Source organism: Gymnodraco acuticeps, unplaced genomic scaffold (genome assembly GCF_902827175.1).
Source record: "Gymnodraco acuticeps unplaced genomic scaffold, fGymAcu1.1, whole genome shotgun sequence".
In the NCBI taxonomy this organism is placed as follows: domain Eukaryota; kingdom Metazoa; phylum Chordata; class Actinopteri; order Perciformes; family Bathydraconidae; genus Gymnodraco; species Gymnodraco acuticeps.
Window position 1 is genome coordinate 74823 of NW_022990951.1, and position 19481 is coordinate 94303.

Genomic DNA, 19481 nt, shown 5'->3' on the forward strand with positions numbered 1-19481 from the left:
ACATGTCATCATTCACCCTTTCACACCTCATTCATACAGAGCAGTGCCACTTGTGAAGCTAACACTCACGCACTCACTCACTCACACACACACACACACACACACACACACACACACTCACACACACACTCACTCACTCACTCACTCACACACACACACACACTCACACACCGTTGGCCATCGGGAGCACCTCGGGGTTCAGTATCTTGCCCAAGGAGGAAGTCGCCCCAAAACTAAAGTAAAACATTAAAACTCTTTGATTGTGATTTTTCCCTAAACCTAACCCTCTCACCTTGCGTTGCTATGGAAACATACTTTTGGGATTTAAAATGTAAAAAACACATATATTTGTAATGCATTGCTTATCTTTTGCACCTTTTGATTAAACTGCGTTTCATGCCATCATAATTGCTTTTTCTGGGATCAGGAAATGAGAAACAGAAATCCTTTATTAGTCCTGATGCGGGAAAATTGACAATGAATATACGTTATGAATACTTTTCCCACAGTAATGAATCCCACTTGACAAATATACTCTTGTATTGTAACGTATTGTTTTATATCTAACCTCTCGGCCCAAACTAAGATACATGTTTGTGTTGTCCTCTCACTCCTTGTAGTCCTCCACTTGCTCCTGTCTGTATCTGTGTCCTGTTTGTATCCCCTCTCTGCACGACGAGCCCTCTGACTCTCAAAGACTCTTTCATCTGAGTATGAAGCTGCACAGAAGGCTCGCCTGATATCCCAGTCAACATTCATTATTTCATTTCATCAGACGCAGCTTTCAGTTTCTCCTTTTAAATCCATCTTGTATTACAGGTCACTCTCCCATCCCTTGTTAATCCCTCCTTCTTCGGCAAAATACAACTGACACACCGCCTCTCTTTTTACTCTTGAGCTCCATTTGCTACCCTTGTGTCTCCCTTTGATAACATGTACAGGGAAATAAGCACTTCTCTGTGAAGCGTACTTGGAGGATTCACATTTTTTAAGAAGCTTCAAATCATCTTAAAGCATGAAACCTTCCACGCCCTCTTCTTTCAGCTTCTTTGTTCACAGCTTTGGTTCAAGGGTATATTTAGACAGCTCGTCAAGGACAATCCTCCGACTGCGGCCAAGAAGATAAAACCTCTGTTTTCTTTACTATTCTTACAGAACACTTTCCCTCCGTCCTTGGTAAGGGGCAAAGAGGCGCCTTCACCTTCAGTGGCGCATGTTTGGTCTCTTTGCAACATGCTATTTCTTCCACGTTCTCCCCCTGCTCCTGGAGAGCGTTCGAGCCTCAGCTTGATGACTGTGATAGTGGATGTATTGTTCTCTGTGGAGTTGGGACACACAAGGCCATCGGCTGCTTCTGTTGTGTTGGTCTTTTTATCTTAAAGGGGCTCTGTTGTGCTTTTGGGAGTTTTCCTGTTCGGGTAACTATAGATTTGTGTGCATGTAAATGGTCTATAAAGGCTACAATCCCTGTGTTCTCGCCCTTCTAAATCAATATGATCCCTTTCCACATTTCAAAAGCTCTGAAGAACTGAAGGTGACATGCATAACATACGTATTCTTCCATATAATCTCACCTTGCGTTAACTATCTTTTTTTCCCATTTCTTCTTGTGTGCCGCTTTGTAATGGTTTGCGCAAATAATTGTTTTCCAAAATAAATTGGTTTCAACCGTCAACTCAGAAAACTCCTTTGTTTGAGCTGTAAAAATAACTATCATACTCCACAGAATGTGTTTTCATCTGTGGACCATTTCCATCCAGAACCCAAATAAACTGTTCAAAGGTGTAGATATAAAATCCATATTGAGAGGCTGCTGCAAACATTGATATTAGTCCATTTTATCTGAGCAACAAAGCAAAGCCTCCAGATGAAATCTCGTCCGTGAAAGAAAGCAACATTACATAGGAAATGTTTAAGAGAGGAGATGCAACACACCTGAGAGTCACGCTGAGAGGAGAGCGCTGCTGCAGCTTAAGGATTATTCAGAGACACGGACAGAAATAAACGGGTTTAATATAGAGCGAGCTGTCAGACAGTGATCCATATACAGTAAATATAATGCCTGCAGGGCTCTGATAAAACACACATACATATACACAACATATTCACACACTGGCATGAGTCATGTCTCTCAGGCTCAGGGGAGATACGTCTACTTTACTATCTGCACATTTGAGTGTGCGCAGAATCCCTGCACAGTCCATTTAAACAGCAGATAATATAACTTGAGGGTCTCAGCTGCAGAGAGGAGGGGCTTCCTGCTGTTGGTTTTGGGTTTCAAACTGATGTATATGTTTTTGTATCAGTAAAGTACGGTGCCCTGGAGAGTTCATAGAGAGAAAAATAAATAAAACGTGGCCACGTTTTACTTTCTCGTGCGCACGCTTTAGTAACTCGTGCGCACGAGTTACTAAAACGTGGCCTCGTTTTATTTAAATTGAGGGATTCCTGTCCGTGACTCACAGTATCTGCTGCCCACAGCTGTTTTATAGAAGGAAAACCTCCTTCACTTTATGAAATCTCTGCGGCACCAGTGGCCTGTACTCAGGGGCGGCGCCAGGGGGGAGCTAGGAGGTGCTGAAGCACCCCAAAGAAAAATATGTATTTTTTTTTTTTCGAAAATTATTATTATTATTTTTATTAAATACAATTAGAAAAAGTATTGATTACCACAATGTAAATGTGAAACAAACACATTTTTGACCAAAAACATAAAGCCAACACAGGTGATATGATTAGGCCAATGGCCAGCAGCACCCATTAGATGTCTGAATAGAGATCGAGGCTGCTACGTTTAACCACACACACCCCTACACACATCGAACTACCAGAGTATTCCCCCTCGCTTTATGAAGGAGATGTCCTGTCACCGGGGCGCATGATGATTGTGTGTGTGTGTGTGTGTGTGTGTGTGTGTGTGTGTGTGTGTGTGTGTGTGTGTGTGTGTGTGTGTGTGTGTGTGTGTGTGTGTGTGTGTGTGTGTGTGTGTGTGTGTGTGTGTGTGTGTGTGTGTGTGTGTGTGTGTGTGTGTGTGTGTGTGTGGTGTGTGTGGTGTGTGTGTGTGTGTGTGTGTGTGTGTGTGTGTGTGTGTGTGTGTGTGTGTGTGTGTGTGACCACCAGCATTTGTTTTCAAATTACCACGAACAGCACACGCACACACACACAAAACGAGGCCACGCTTTAGTAACTCGTGCGCAGGCTTTAGTAACTCGTGCGCACGCGTTACTAAAGCCTGCGCACGAGTTACTAAAGCGTGCGCACGAGAAAGTAAAACGTGGCCACGTTTTATTTAATTTTCACTCTATGAACCCTCCAGGGCTCCGTAGTAAAGGATCTTGGTGGTCAAAACACCTCAGCAGGATTAGAGGATGCATAGAACATATGGGTGGAAAAGTGATCATGTTGTTATCTTTTGACTAAATAATTGCAGACTTGATGATGATCCAGTCACTTCCTGGAGACAGACAGACAAACACACGCACGCACACACACACACACACAAGATAGAAAGCTGCACAGAGATATGGACAGAGACGGACGGAGAACGAGCCGCAGGGATAAAGTTAACTCAGTGCAGAGGGAATCCTGGCAGACACACACACACCCCGCCCCCCCCCCCCCCACACACACACACAGTAACACTGCTCCCTGCTCCGCTGCTCTAATGACAGCCAGCAAACTCATTCAGCAGGACAAACACATCTCTGACACACACACATACACACACACTTTAAAACACACACAAAGAGTAATACTGCTCCCTGCTGGACGTCTGTAATTCTGCTGGATTAAAAACTGAGAAATTTAGCTGCAGGTTTAGACTGTCGGCGGACACCTGACTTCTTCCTTCTCTCTGTCTGTACCTGTGTACTCTCATGTTCCGAATAACCCAGCTTCCCCAAATGTATTTTTGGTGTCTATCTACGCCGGGATCCTGAGTTGAGGCTGTGCCTGTTGCTGTGGTCCTGCATCCTGAGTCCTGGATGGATATCCTCGTGGATTCATCTTCTTATTATAGACACATGCATCTCCAAACATTTGGACTACCTATGTTGCAAATGTATTATCTCTTTGATTTACACACGGCATCTATTGCACGTCTGTCCGTCCTGGGAGAGGGATCCCTCCTCTGTTGCTCTCCCTGAGGTTTCTCCCATGTTCCCTTTAAACTGTGGGTTTTCTCTGGAAGTTTTTCCTTGTACGATGTGAGGGTCTAAGGACAGAGGGTGTCGTATTGTCATACTGATATTCTGTACAAACTGTGAAGTCCACTGAGACAAATGTAACATTTGTGATATTGGGCTATATAAATAAACATTGATTGATTGATAAATAAAATCCAAATTGCTGTAAAAAAAGATCATTAGCTATATGTTAAACAAACCATCAGACATGATCTTTTAGCCTTACAGCCTCTGTCAGTGTTGTGCTTTGATTGACAGGTGAGCTGTGCTCCTCAGCATCCAAACTAATTTAGATGAATAGCTCGACGTGCGCATCTTCACAAACTGTAGGGGCGTGAAATGAGCTTTAATTACTGCCAGTTATTACAGCTCTGACAGGGTTTGTGCTTTGTTTCGCTCCAGAGGAGGCGTGTGGTTTGTAGAGCTCAATATGTTACTAAAGGTGAACACCTCTAAACATCTTTTTAGGATGTCTGTAGAAGCATCTGTTTTTGTAGAAATATTAAGCTCATTTTCAGGTTCATATCAGTATTTAGTGTCTCTATGACCAGAGGGCAAAAGTACACACATTCTTTACTCAAGTAGAAGTACAGATACTCGTGTTTAAAAATACTCTGGTAAAAGTAGAAGTACCGACTAAACTTCTTTACTCAAGTAAAAGTAAAGAAGCATGGACTTCGAAATGTACTTCAGTCAAAAGTACCTGACCTCCCTTTATATTAATAGAACAATAATGTCATTGTTAGCTAATGAATGTTTCCATGCTGAACAACGGCAACATGACAACGTTTCCATTGCTCCCTCTTCTTTAGAGAAGACCAGGAAATGATGGATACACGGATCGTGTTCAAATCAATAGGCACGCAATGATTCTAAAGAATAATGATCACGCATCAAACACACATTCAGACTAAAGGAACCAGCTGTTTGGAAAATGAGAGAAGTAGAAAGTACAGGTATTTGAGTTCAACATGTAAGAAGTAGAAAGTACAGGTATTTGGGTTCAACATGTAAGAAGTAGAAAGTACAGGTATTTGGATTAAAAACGTAAGAAGTAAAAAGTCAAAGTAGTGGAGTAAAGTACTGATACCAGAAAAATGTACTTAAGTGCAGTAACAAAGTATTTGTACTCCACTACTTCACACCTCTGACTAGGACATGTCTCCATGCTTTAATGTTCAAAAAGCTCTTTATTGTTCTCATGCTGCCTGTGCTGCAGCACCTCTTTTCACCCTCTGTCTGAAACCAGAGCCCAGTCTGCTCTGATTGGTTAGCTGGCCGGCTCTGTTGTGATTGGTCAAATTCTAGCCAATAGAAGCATGAGTGTTACATAGTGATGTCATTATGTTCAGGAAGTAAACAAAGGAGTCCAACCGAGAGAAACTCAGGGATAGTGTAGTAATTATATATATAGTCACATGACATGGAAGCCATTAAAATAAAACTGAAATTATCTCATACTCCATCCATCCATCTTCTCCCGCTTATCCGTGGTCGGGTCACGGGGGTAGCAGTTCTAGCAGAGAGCCCCAAACGTTCCTTTCCCTGGCCACATCAACCAGCTCTGACTGGGGGATCCCAAGGCGCTCCCAGGCCAGCGAAGAGATATAATCCCTCCACCTGGTCCTAGGTCTACCCCTTGGTCTCTTCCCAGCTGGACGTGCCTGGAACACCTCCCTAGGGAGGCGCCCAGGTGGCATCCTAACTAGGCGCCCGAACCACCTCAACTGGCTCCTTTCGACACGAAGGAGGAGCGGTTCAACTCCGAGTCCCTCCCGGATGACTGAACTTCTCACCTTATCCCTAAGGGAGACACCAGCCACCCTGCGGAGAAAACCCATCTCTGCCGCTTTATCCGCGATCTCGTTCTTTTGGTCATGACCCATCCTTCATGACCATAGGTGAGGGTAGGAACCAAAATGGCCCGGTAGACAGAGAGCTTTGCCTTCTGGCTCAGCTCCCTTTTCGTCACAACGGTGCGGTAAAGCGACTGCAGTACCGCTCCCGCTGCTCCGATTCTCCGGCCCATCTCACGCTCCATTGTTCCCTCACTCGAGAACAAGACCCCGAGATACTTGAACTCCTTCACTTGGGGGTAAGGACTCATTCCCTACTTGGAGTGGACAGTCCATCGGTTTCCTGCTGAGAACCATGGCCTCAGATTTGGAGGTGCTGATCTCATACTAAAATACTTTAAAATTATTTAACAAAGAGTCAGTAATCCAGAAAGTGTGCTGTTGGCATTGTAGTTTTGTATAAACATGTAGTTAAAAATGCTCTTTCCAATCAGCTAAGGGAATACTTTGCACAGATTAAATCTTGCCTTAAATGTATTTACAGTGGAGCTGATTCAAGATGAAGGTGTTCAGGTGGTTAAACAGTGAAACTCTCCTGCTCTTACATCAGTTTTCCTCCCGAAGCTGTTATCTTTGCCGGCTGCTTGTCACTCTCCCACCTCTCCATCTCATCACCAATCTTTCCCGTAATTATACATAATTGGTTTTGTGTAACAGAAGTCATTCATGCCGATAATCTCTCACTTGTCTCCGTGAGAACAATGAATGTTAGATTACACAGATTCACGCTTTACTGGAGCTTGTCATACTCTACACGTGGCTGATCTGCAAAGTGTCTGACTGTAAGTGAATCAGAGTTTAAAAACGTCTCCAATTCATCGCAATTTGAAGCAACTAGAGTAGGGTGTCAAGTGATAACAGAATATTTGAATTCATTAATGTGAAAATCACGCCTTGATTGGTAATAAAATGTCTAAAAACGAATCTTTTAAAAGCCCTACAAATGCTCAATTATGATATCCAGGGTTTTATGAATCGTTTTGACTTTCTGTGGTGTGAAATCTGAAAAAGATTGGTTACATCTATTTACTAAAATGTACTTGTCATACAATGTTCAGTTTCCACTAACAAATCCTGAAACACTACTCTACTTTCTTTTTTTCTTTTTTTTTGGGCCAGAGTGCCTTTATTCCAGAGAGGGTGTTAAATTGAGAGATAGAGGGGAAGACATTGCCTGAAAACTTCGGCGGGCTCGGGTTTCAAACCCACCTACTAGCTACTGTAGTGACAACCCACCTACTAGCTACTGTAGTGACAACCCACCTACTACTGTAGTGACAACCCGCCTACTAGCTACTGTAGTGACAACCCACCTACTAGCTACTGTAGTGAGAACCCACCTACTAGCTACTGTAGTGACAACCCACCTACTACTGTAGTGACAACCCGCCTACTAGCTACTGTAGTGAGAACTCACCTACTAGCTATAGTGACAACTCGCCTACTAGCTACTGTAGTGACAACCAACCTACTAGCTACTGTAGTGACAACCCGCCTACTACTAGCTACTGTAGTGACAACCCGCCTACTACTAGCTACTGTAGTGACAACCCGCCTACTAGCTACTGTAGTGACAACCCACATACTAGCTACTGTAGTGACAACCCACCTACTAGCTACTGTAGTGACAACCCACCTACTAGCTACTGTAGTGACAACCCGCCTACTAGCTACTGTAGTGACAACCCACCTACTAGCTACTGTAGTGAGAACCCACCTACTAGCTACTGTAGTGAGAACCCACCTACTAGCTAGTGTAGTGACAACCCGCCTACTAGCTACTGTAGTGACAACCCGCCTACTAGCTACTGTAGTGACAACCCACCTACTAGCTACTGTAGTGAGAACTCACCTACTAGCTAGTGTAGTGACAACCCGCCTACTAGCTACTGTAGTGACAACCCACCTACTAGCTACTGTAGTGACAACCCACCTACTAGCTACTGTAGTGACAACCCACCTACTAGTTAGTGTAGTGACAACCCGCCTACTAGCTACTGTAGTGACAACCTGCCTACTAGCTACTGTAGTGACAACCCGCCTAGCTACTAGCTACTGTAGTGACAACCTGCCTACTAGCTACTGTAGTGACAACCCGCCTACTAGCTACTGTAGTGACAACCCGCCTACTAGCTACTGTAGTGACAACCCGGCTACTAGCTACTGTAGTGACAACCCGCCTACTAGCTACTGTAGTGACAACCCGCCTACTAGCTACTGTAGTGACAACCCACCTACTAGCTACTGTAGTGACAACTCACCTACTAGCTACTGTAGTGACAAACCACCTACTAGCTACTGTAGTGACAACCCACCTACTAGCTACTGTAGTGACAACCCACCTACTAGCTACTGTAGTGACAACCCACCTACTAGCTACTGTAGTAACAACCCACCTACTAGCTACTGTAGTGACAAACCACCTACTAGCTACTGTAGTGACAACTCACCTACTAGCTACTGTAGTGACAAACCCACCTACTAGCTACTGTAGTGACAAACCACCTACTAGCTACTGTAGTGACAACCCACCTACTAGCTACTGTAGTGACAACCCACCTACTAGCTACTGTAGTGACAAACCACCTACTAGCTACTGTAGTGACAACCCACCTACTAGCTACTGTAGTGACAACCCACCTACTAGCTACTGTAGTGACAAACCACCTACTAGCTACTGTAGTGACAACCCACCTACTAGCTACTGTAGTGACAACTCACCTACTAGCTACTGTAGTGACAAACCACCTACTAGCTACTGTAGTGACAACTCACCTTCTAGCTACTTTAGTGACAAACCACCTACTAGCTACTGTAGTGACAACTCACCTACTAGCTACTGTAGTAACAACCCACCTACTAGCTACTGTAGTGACAAACCACCTACTAGCTACTGTAGTGACAACTCACCTACTAGCTACTGTAGTGACAACCCACCTACTAGCTACTGTAGTGACAAACCACCTACTAGCTACTGTAGTGACAACTCACCTACTAGCTACTGTAGTGACAACCCACCTACTAGCTACTGTAGTGACAAACCACCTACTAGCTACTGTAGTGACAACCCACCTACTAGCTACTGTAGTGACAACCCACCTACTAGCTACTGTAGTGACAAACCACCTACTAGCTACTGTAGTGACAACCCACCTACTAGCTACTGTAGTGACAACTCACCTACTAGCTACTGTAGTGACAAACCACCTACTAGCTACTGTAGTGACAACTCACCTTCTAGCTACTTTAGTGACAACTCCTGTCATTAATTGCATCTCTGCGTTAATGATTAGATAATGTCACCTAAATTAAATCAAATTAAATTATGCTGATGGTTAAATTAGCTTCACATGTAGGCCTGAGTTCTGAACTTGCCATTTAGATCTATAAAGGCCTTGGGGCTATGTTGTTTGATCTAATTAAACACAATATATCCACTATGCTGTTGTAGTATTTACTGTATCTGAAGCTCTTAATATCAATCAATCAATGTTTATTTATATAGCCCAATATCACAAATGTTACATTTGTCTCAGTGGACTTCACAGTTTGTACAGAATATCAGTTAATATGATTGCTCATATTTCAAGCCATCTTTTTCCCGGCCCCTTGCTTTGAATAATTTTCATCAACCGGCCCCCATTCCAAACTAATTGAATAGCCCTGCTCAAGATGATAGGAAAGGAGGTTTGAAACTTTCTTTATAACCTGCAGTCGAATAGTCCAAAAATCAGCTCCTAACGTCTATCCCTATCGTCTATCCCCTGACCTCTGAGTGAAACGTCACGGGGTTAAGGGATAGTGGATAGGAGAATTCAAAAGGATTTAGGAGAAGAGACTGCGGTGCTTTCAGAATCCGACACTTTCACTATCCAACGTGCGTCTGCTGCTGTGGGGAAACTACAGTTTAGCGGACTATGGATGTATAATAAGAACCTGTCTGTCTTCTTCTGTTCATTTATCTGACGTCCAGCACTCCGTCTTTTAACCTCTTTTCCTGTCTCTCTTGATCCTCTTTAGCAACGGTCATTATAGTGCTTAACAGTCTGTCATATTGCCCCTGCCATGTAGTAAGAAATAGATAGAAAAATACACAACTACAAAATGGAAGCTGTTACAGAGTTTTATTTTGTCTCACACATGTTGGTCCTCAATAACAGCAGATACAAATAAAAGTAGTGACAACATTCCTGCCTAGCAACCACATTTCATCAGATGCATAGATAATAGTTCATGGGAATAAGAAACGTGTAAACAAAACCCAACATTTCACAGCTTCATGAAAGAAAACTAAAAACAAATCCTACGTAACATGAGTTTCTATTCTAAAACAATACTGAGTAACAACTTTTTACCTCAAAGCTCAAATATCATAGAAAAAAAGATCATTGACACCTTTAAGAACTATTCTAAAAACATATTGAAATGTTTTATTGACATTTTTACCAACACTGTAATAGCAGTACAAAGCTCATCCCTGACCAACAGAGTGTAGATGATGCTGTGGGAACACAGGATATCACAAACTGTAATATAACATTAATTATATCACCAACAGGTCCACTTCATGTTGTCAATTATCACTTTGGATAACTAAAACAACGAATCAATCGAATGATCAGTAATCGTTTAATTAAAGCAAGTGCTACTCCAAACATTTGCTGTTGTTTTTCAGTTCATTACTGATAATATGTGGGTTCTGATGGATTGTAATTGGGTTATTAAAGGTTTGATTTGAAGCCTTTTATCTTCCTAATTTGCCCATTGATTATGAAGTAAGGTTTGGCGCCTAATGTAGAAAGAAAGGAAAGAAATACTTTGGGTACATTTTGGACAATTACAAGTCCAAGAAATATCTGATGAGTTAAACTAAACTTGAAATTTGACACAGCTTTCATTAAAAAAGTAAATCAGAAAGCTGTTTAAGAGTACAGTCGATTTAGGTTTAAAATAATAATACAATTGGCCATTATATTGTCATAAAAAAAAAAGGTTAAATCCCCCCAAAACCCCATCAATGGTAAATAAATTCAGTACGAATTCCCCTCCTGTCTTTGAAAATATAAAACTGCACTTTTATGTCAAATCTATTGCTTTCACAGTATTTTAAGAGCAGGAAGACATTGAAATACTTTCAGAAACACTTTCATCTCAGACAGAACAATCAGGAGTAAAGGCACAAGCGTTGTTCAGATTGTCCGGTTGGTTTTATTGGCTCATAGTCCAGGAAAGAAATGGCGTCTGCTGGCGTCTGAAAAACAGATGAAAATCCTAGTTAGTCATCACTAAAGGAAAATAAATCATAACGCCTACATTTAATTGTTTTACCTCCAAGTCTACAAGTACTGTTTTTCCATTGTATTTTATGTCGCAAATTCGAAAAATAAGTCCTAGTGTAGTATGTCGAAAAATATTCACAAAAATACATCTGATACAGTTCTTGTTTGTGGGCGTGGCTTAATGACTTGGTACCGCCCCCACGTGTTCCACCTTTATGTATAAAATTGCTATTTATATGTACTATGTGGACATGTACAAAAAAAGAAAAATACCTAACAGGAATTCGGAAATGTTGAATATTAGGCAGTTCCATTTAATTTCCATTTTTTTTAAAAAGCGCTGTACTTTTTAAACTTGTTTTACAAATGTACCCCGATCAACTCTAAATTAAGTCGGCTTGATCTTAACGGCCCGTCCACACAGCGGTTGAAGCTTCCAACGCTTCTGCCCATTCACTTTGAATGGGGTGACGTCACTTTTAGCCGAACTGCATTTTGGGAAGCGACGTGGAGCGTTGCTCGCTTCAAAAGTTGAGCAATGTTCAACTTTTGACGGAGGCGTCAGCCAATGAAATCCCGTTTATGCAAATCTGCCAGTACAAGCGCTAGCCAATCAAACCGTGTGTATGCTGGGAGAGACTACGCAGGTCATTTCCTCATATTCCAAAAAATGGAGGGAAAATTCATTATAGCGGTAGTGAATCACCCGGTGCTGTATGATCAGTCTCTGTTCATCTACTGGGATACAAACCGGAGGAGCCAGGCATGGACGGAGGAGGCAGAGACAGTGGGTGAATCTGGTAGGTTTTCGCCTGTTTGGGGATTTTATATCCAGTTTACTTCGTTTTAACATTGCTATTGCTTTGTATGTCGGGGGCGGGAGATTCATGTGATTGGTTGTTGGTCGCAAAAAATCCCCAAGCTTCAGACCTCCAAGCGTCAACGCACGCTGCTGTGTGGACGCTCCGTAAGACCTTAACAATGTGAGTTTTCATAATAGACTGCATGGTTTTTATGAAACCAACGTGCAATTGTGTGGCAAGTTGTTGTAGCTCCAATGCACATTGTCCAAGCAGACCAAAATATGACATTATCTAATTCTAGGGAAGCACAGGGGGAAACTGAAAGTATAGTAACGTAGAAATGTCATGAAAAAAAGTCATAGTATACTCTGTCCAAGTATTTGAAAATAATTCATAATATAGAACATTTATGATGAACTTAGAAAGCAATAAAAGGTCTCCATTAAGACAAACGTTTTTAATTACAAGACGATCCACAATGAGCATCCTTCAACATTAGAAACAAACGTTATTGTACTTTAAACGTTGCGCAGCTCAATTTGAAACGTAAGATATACAATACCACAAAACCCTTTAAGAAACAAGTGTTTAATAACTCGTAAACGTCAAACTTACCCAGATTTATTTAGAGGATATCTTCTTCTTGGGGGATTTCTTTTTCTGGAAATGTAAGAAAGAAGGTTTTATAAATGAATGTAGAAATGCTGAATTATTGTGGGACAAAGCTGGTGCAGGTTTTTTACACTTAAAAGAAGACTTTTGTGCCTGTGAAGCTGACAATTGAGCGGCCCAGACCAAGCAAGGAGGCAGAGGCAGAACGTCCAAAATACAACCCGGTGTGGGCATTTATTACGTCATAAACATGACACAGCATCGATCTGCTGCCCACGCGTGAACACAGTCACCAGCCACCACCAGGATCTCACACACACTCTCTCAAACAGAAAAACCCCAGAGCCTAAATGCACAACCCAATCAACCCAACAGGACACAGGTGAGGGGGGAGGAGACAACACAGGGCACCAGGTGCACACAATCAACGGCAACAGACATGGGGAAAGGGGAACACATTTCAAAATAAAATACAATAAACACTACATCAATAAATAGTAGGCTATAAATTGTATAAAAATGCCCGAAGCCGTCAGTTCACAGTGACGAAGTTACCTTAGTCACTGTGCCCAAATGTTATCTTTCTTTGCAGTCAAACATGGGGATTAGACTATTAGATATTACAGTGTTGTTATAGAAGTTTGAGTTTCTTACCGTAGAAGAAGCCCGAGGAGTTTGTTGCTCTGCAGCCGGCTCTGCCTTTAGTCTGTTCTTCTCTGCGGACAAAACGTGAATATTAGTACATCGTGAAGTTAATATGTGTCATCTAAAAGACACGCCTTTTTTTAAATCTATATACAATCTGAATCATTAATATGTTAAGCTCTGTTGAGTGCCCCGATACACATTCCTGTTCGTCATCTTGCAATATACTCATTTGTATAAATAGTTATCACCGCAATAAACCGTATTTCATTTACATTATTTAATTTCATATTCTATGTACATGTATATAGACTTTTTGCACTACTTTTTATGTTGTATTTTATTATATATGTTGCAGGAGCTCAGGTACACTGTAGCTTTGTGCATATGACAATAAAACCTTTGAATTGAATTGAATGTGTAAGGCTCCAGCTCAGAGTGGTACTTGTGTCATTTTAAATATGTCTTTATAGCGTTAAGTTAATTTAACTCAATAGTGCAAAGATACAGCTCCAAATACCTTAAATATTAAGAACTATATATATGACTGTCACTCAAAATAACTTCTCAACACAGAAACTATTTAGTGCGCTTCAGAATTGATTTTAAACTTGTCTCGTTTGTGTCTAAAGACCTCCTAAGCGGCTTTAAATCCAAAAAACACACTTTGACTCCCTATCTGGCTGAAAGTGCTTATGCCTATGTGTTTGATTATTTGAGCTGCCGACAGACCACCATCTGAAGTAACTCCACTCAGACACGGGGCTGCGAACATATACAACGGGATGACTTTGCTTTTAAATGTCCTGTGTTTTTGTAATTAATGTTTACGTCGGTGTTTCTTTTATTTATTTATTTTATGAAAGGTTGTGTTGGCTGCCTGCTCTGTTCTGTACAGCACTTCGGTCAACGTGGGTTGCTTTTAAATAAATGTGATTGATTGAATTATTATTATTATTTAAATGATTTGTAAATCCTTAAAAACAAAAATCTCAAATGTGAAGGACGTGTTTTGATCGTAAGAATGACTCGATGAACATCGTAGTACGCCTCAGCCCTATGGAAATAGAATACATATGAAAATGACAATCAGAACGTCTCTTACTCTTCCTTGCAGAAACGTCGGGGCTCACAGTGTCGGGGGTCTCTGCAGTCTCCTCCTCTTCCTCGCTCTTCATCATCTTCTTCTTCTTCTTCTTTGAGAGTGGAGTGGAGTCGACTTCAGAAAGCTCAGCGCTCACCGCCTCGCTCTCATCCTCCGTCACCGATCCCTTCTTCTTCTGCTTCTTCTTTGGTGTTTCTTTTGGTTCAGGCGTCTCCTCTGTCTGAATCTGCTTTTGTCTGGGGGGGGGGGGATGGTAAATGTTATATAAATGACATATTATTCTTGTTATACGTTGCCTAAAGATATTTATGCATCTATTTGTTCCCTTTTTATTGAAAATATAATCATTTTTTAATCTTCTTTTATGCAGATAACCAAAAAAAAGACACTGCATTTTAGTTTCAAGCGTCCTTAAAGGGGACCTATCATGCAAAGTGCACTTTTTGATGTCTTTTATACATAAAGATGTGTCCCCGGTGCGTCAGGGAACTCACGCAGCGTCAGAAAGTAAAACCCTCTCTCTTTTCCTCCGTACCCAAATCTCTAAAAACGGGGAACAACGGAGCTGATCCAGATTTACGTCCGATATGACGTAATATCTGAAATGTGGACCCACGGCCCAATCAGAAACGTTGCTATCAGAAACAATGCCCGACTGCTTTGGACGTAATATGGTCGGTGTTTACATTAGCATCGCTAACACTCAGAGCTAACCTGTACTGGAGAGCATGTGTGTGAAGAAGCAGGAAGTAAAAAGGAACTCACCTTGTGGTATAACCGGCAAGAGAGAAAGCCTTTGAGCTCCAGACTGTTTCAGATCCTTGATAATCCATGATATGGCGTTTCATCACGGCAGCATTTAGTTTAGACAGTAGCTGCCGGGTCCCGCATGAGCTCAGACCCCTCCTTTTTTATTAAAGCTTTATACCCCAAATCAGCACTTTTGAAACAGGAAGTGAACTAGAGGGATATGAGGCATGGCTAGAATGATCTGTTGGGTTTTTTGAGCAAAACACTTCATAGGATATGTTTTTTATATATCTGAGACCTATGCTATTGCCTACAAATAGCACGATAGGTGACCTTTAAATCTGTTAATAAGTTATATTATGGATATCAAATATATATTTTTATATTCTATGAATAAAAAACAGGCTTTCGGGCATTACTATAATAAAGGTATTTATTTTTCCTAGTTTTTCTGCAATTTTGTTGGAATTTTTTACTTTTCCAATGCTTTGCTTTTTTGTGTGTGACATAAAAATGTAAAAGAAAACAACATTTAAACGTCTTGACGTGTTTTAAATGAATCTCAAACTTAACTACATGCACTTTAAAAACAATAAAGGTTTAAGGGCTGTACTGAGTGTCCTTTAAAGCCTCTATCGATGGTTTCAGAGGAAGCTTCAAATGTCTAATCGTCATATGTCATTTTGTGATGAATAAAAGCAGAAGATGTTGAACTTACTTCTCCCCTTTCTTCTGGATCCTCTGTCTCTTCTTCAGACTCAGTTTCTTCCTGAGACGCTTCTTCTTGTTGCCCGGCGCGAGCGGAGAGGCGTCTGCAAACAGGAAAAGAAAACGTGATTAGTATTCAGATATTTTACTTGAGGTTGAATGAGGCAGCAGAATTGCCCCAGTTATTGTAAAGCTAGCGTATCATATATTATAATTAGGGTCAACAAAGACCCGATAGAAACTGTTGTGTATAAAATGAACTTCATGCAAATGAATCATATTTCTGAGAAGTTTTACAAGCTGCAAACCATACATCTGATGTGGCTCTTGTGTATTCACGCGTTTTAACTATATGTATATTTTATAGTATTATGTACAAAGAAAAGGTCTCTTTCAGACATTTCGAATTTTAGGCTGTCTTTTCCATTTTAAAAAGGTGCTGTTCTTTTAAACTTCTTTTACAAATGAACCCCCGATGAATTTAAAGTTAAGTAGGCACGATCTTAAGACCTTAACAATGTGAGTTCTCATAATAGACTGCATTGTTTTTATTAATTAAAAAAAAGTGCGATTTTGTGGCAACTTTTTCGCGCAATTTGCAAGAAACAGGAAGTTGTTGTAGATAATGAACATTATCCAAGCAGCATGAATCATAGCTTCAATATCTCATTTTAATTACGATAACAACACTGTTAATGTTGCAGCCGCTCAAGGTATCATTTTAACTTCCATACTCTTTATACATTACTATCTTGGCTTTTTGGTGTAAAACTTTCATCTGAAAAGTAACTAAAAACACTTCCAGATAAATGTAATAACATTTATTTTATGATATTGACGTATAAAGTAGCCGGAAATGGAAATACTCAAAAACTTCAAAATTGAACTCAAGTTTAGTACTTTAATCAACGCCTATTGATAATTAAAAGGGTAAGAAAGCCTTGAGATATTGAGTATTGCTGTATCACATGTCTAATATATATTACATTGCATTTAGCTGACGCTTTTATCCAAAGCGACTTACAATAAGTGCATTCGACCAACAAGATACAAACTTGAAGAAAACAGAATCAAGTACATCAGGTTTCATAGAGCTAAAACATTTCAAGTGCTACTCAACTGGCTTTAGATAAGCCAGTCCTTTATTAGTATACAAGTGCTTTGTTAGTAATTCTATTGCTCGAAGTGGAGTCCAAAGAGATGAGTTTTCAGTCTGCGCCGGAAAATGTGTAAGCTTATATATATATATAAATAATATATATATATATATATATATATATAATATAATGTAATGTAAAGCGCTTTGAGCTCTTGGAAAAGCTCTAAAATAAATGCTATGAATTATTATCTATTGAAGTTAAATATATATATTTTTTGCATATTTTCTGAATACCTGTTGTCTCTGCATCGCTCCCTGCTGGTTGGTCCTCAGACTGCACCTCCTCCTGACCGTCCACCTTCTTCCCCTTCTTCCCCTTCTTCTTCTTTTTCTCCGGTGTCGTTTCAGCTGGACTCACGAGACCCTCCTCCTCCACCACAGTAACCTCGCTCTCCTCCTCTTCAACATCTTTTGTTTTATTCTTTTTCTTTTTAATTTGATTTGCTGAAGGAGTGACGGGAGTTGCCTCTTCCACTGCATCCGGCTCCATTTTCCTTTTCTTACCCTTCTTCTTCGATGGAGTGGCCTGAGGCATTTCCTTCTCCTCCTCCTTCTCCTCTTCCTTCTCCTCTTCCTTCTTCTCCTCCTCCTCCTTCTCGGCCTCCTCCTCAGGTATCTTTTTGTTTCTCTTTCTCTTCTTGGCGCTCAGAGAGCTGGCTGTATCTGGTGTGGCTGTATCTGGTGTGGCTGTGTCTGGTGTGGCTGTGTCTGGTGTGGCTGTGGATGCGTCTGGGCTCGGTGTTTCCTCCGTCGGCGTGTCTGCATCGGTTTTGCTCTTCCTTTTCTTCCTCTTCTTCGGAGTAACAGCCTCCTCGTCCTCTGTGAGGATGATGAAGACTTCTGGCTCTACTTGCTCCTCCATAGTTGCTTTTTCTGAAGAACAAAATAACAATTCAAGATCTTCTTCTCTGTTTCTGAAATCACAGCATGCATTAACACAAAGGAAGCAGCAACAACATTACAAACATGTCCAACAACGCAGAAATAAGAAGCTAAAATGTTAAAACAAAATGACACAATGCTTGTTTTCGTAAATTAAGAAAACACACACACACACAGGCTGGTGCCAATATAACCTCTCTATCAGTACACCGTGCTTTAATCACCAAATGCTTTCGGTTTCTTGACTTGAAAACAATATAAATATATAACTCCTAGTGGATACAGACATTAAGGAGATAAATATAAATGACCATAAGTCAATAAATCTGCAAGTTATTCATAAAGTAAAAGAGAGAATACTGTGTGTTTAGGTGACAGAGTACTTTGCCATTTGTCATTTGAAAAAACCTTTCAACCTTCATTTACCCGTTAAAAGTTTAAGATTCAAACGTTTGCTTTGGTTAAAATAAATCTCTTTCAAAAGTTGGTTTCCCACTTTATGTTTTGGATACGATAAAAGCACCCTGTACTCGACGTGTTACCGGCTTCAGTGTCGGGATCCTCGGGGGACTTCGTCTGGACTTCAGCTGTCAGCGGGGATGCAAGGTCACCGTCCTGAAGAAACACAGACAGGAGATTTAACACACTGAGCTGTGTGTGTGTGTCTGATTGCCTCCATCAGCTGCTCCAAATCACTCATCATCAGCACCTGCACAAAGGCTGAGGAGCTGCAGCAGTCTCTCTAAATCTAAGTCAAACTATCAAAGTGAGAGGGGAAACCTTTTTTTTAAAATCTTGATGAAGAGATAGAGGTGGGAGAGAGAGGACGCTGGCGTTGTCTTTTCGCCGCTTCCCTGTCCGAAAAAACAAAAATCTTCTCGGTTATTTATCTGCCGAGTTTTGGACCAACGTTTCTACCTCAGTTTCCATACGTTCAGTGGCTTGCACACGCTGTTCTGGACACTTTTGTAACACCCGATCGCAACTTTTTACGGATGCTCCGCTTCCGACCTGTCCACCCTGCTACACCTGCTAATGTTGCTCAGCTGCTCCTGCTTCAGGGCTAACGCTATCGCTAACGTTAGTGGCTCCATCTGACGACAAGCCCGATTCTCCGTCTCATTTTCCCGTTTCGAGTCCCGATCCTGCTTCACTGCATCACCTGCTTAGCTGCTGTTTGATTTTGTTCTGCCGTAAAAGACACAACAACGGTCCTCTCCACCCAGCCACTCTGACGGCGATCAGAAGCTAGCCTAGTTCTACCTGCTCAGGCTAGCCTGCTCTGGCCACCACCGGTGCTCATCTGCGGCAAACATCTTCAACTTCCACCTTCTCTCCTCAGTGCTGTCCGTCCTTGAGTCGCTTCCTGGACAGGCTGTCCTGGTTCATCTGTACTCTTAGCTGATAGCGCATTCTCCCGGCCGATCCGCGACCACAGCTAACGCTGTGCTAACGTTAGCATCACACCATCGTGATGCTTCGTTACTCCGCCTCCCAA

At 41.4% G+C, this 19481-nt stretch overlaps 2 protein-coding genes across 2 annotated transcripts in view; both read right to left on the reverse strand.

Annotated features, from left to right (window-relative positions):
* Window positions 1–10147: 10147 nt before the first annotated feature.
* Window positions 10148–17818, reverse strand: LOC117558722 (ABC transporter F family member 4-like; the record flags this gene model as incomplete). The annotated part of the gene is given in 6 exon segments (XM_034235082.1): window positions 10148–11291; window positions 12738–12782; window positions 13389–13450; window positions 14485–14720; window positions 15953–16046; window positions 17336–17818. Coding segments are annotated over 5 exon segments (914 nt in total), but the record flags the coding sequence as incomplete, so codon positions are not given.
* A 77-nt stretch (window positions 17819–17895) lies between these two features.
* LOC117558723 (treacle protein-like) overlaps window positions 17896–19481 on the reverse strand; it is a 21302-nt gene continuing 19716 nt past the window's right edge. The window contains exons 9-10 of the mRNA XM_034235083.1: window positions 18526–18598; window positions 17896–17974 (exon numbers count right to left, since the gene is read on the reverse strand). The gene's annotated coding sequence lies outside the window, so the exon portion shown is untranslated. The remainder of the gene's footprint in view (window positions 17975–18525; window positions 18599–19481) is intronic.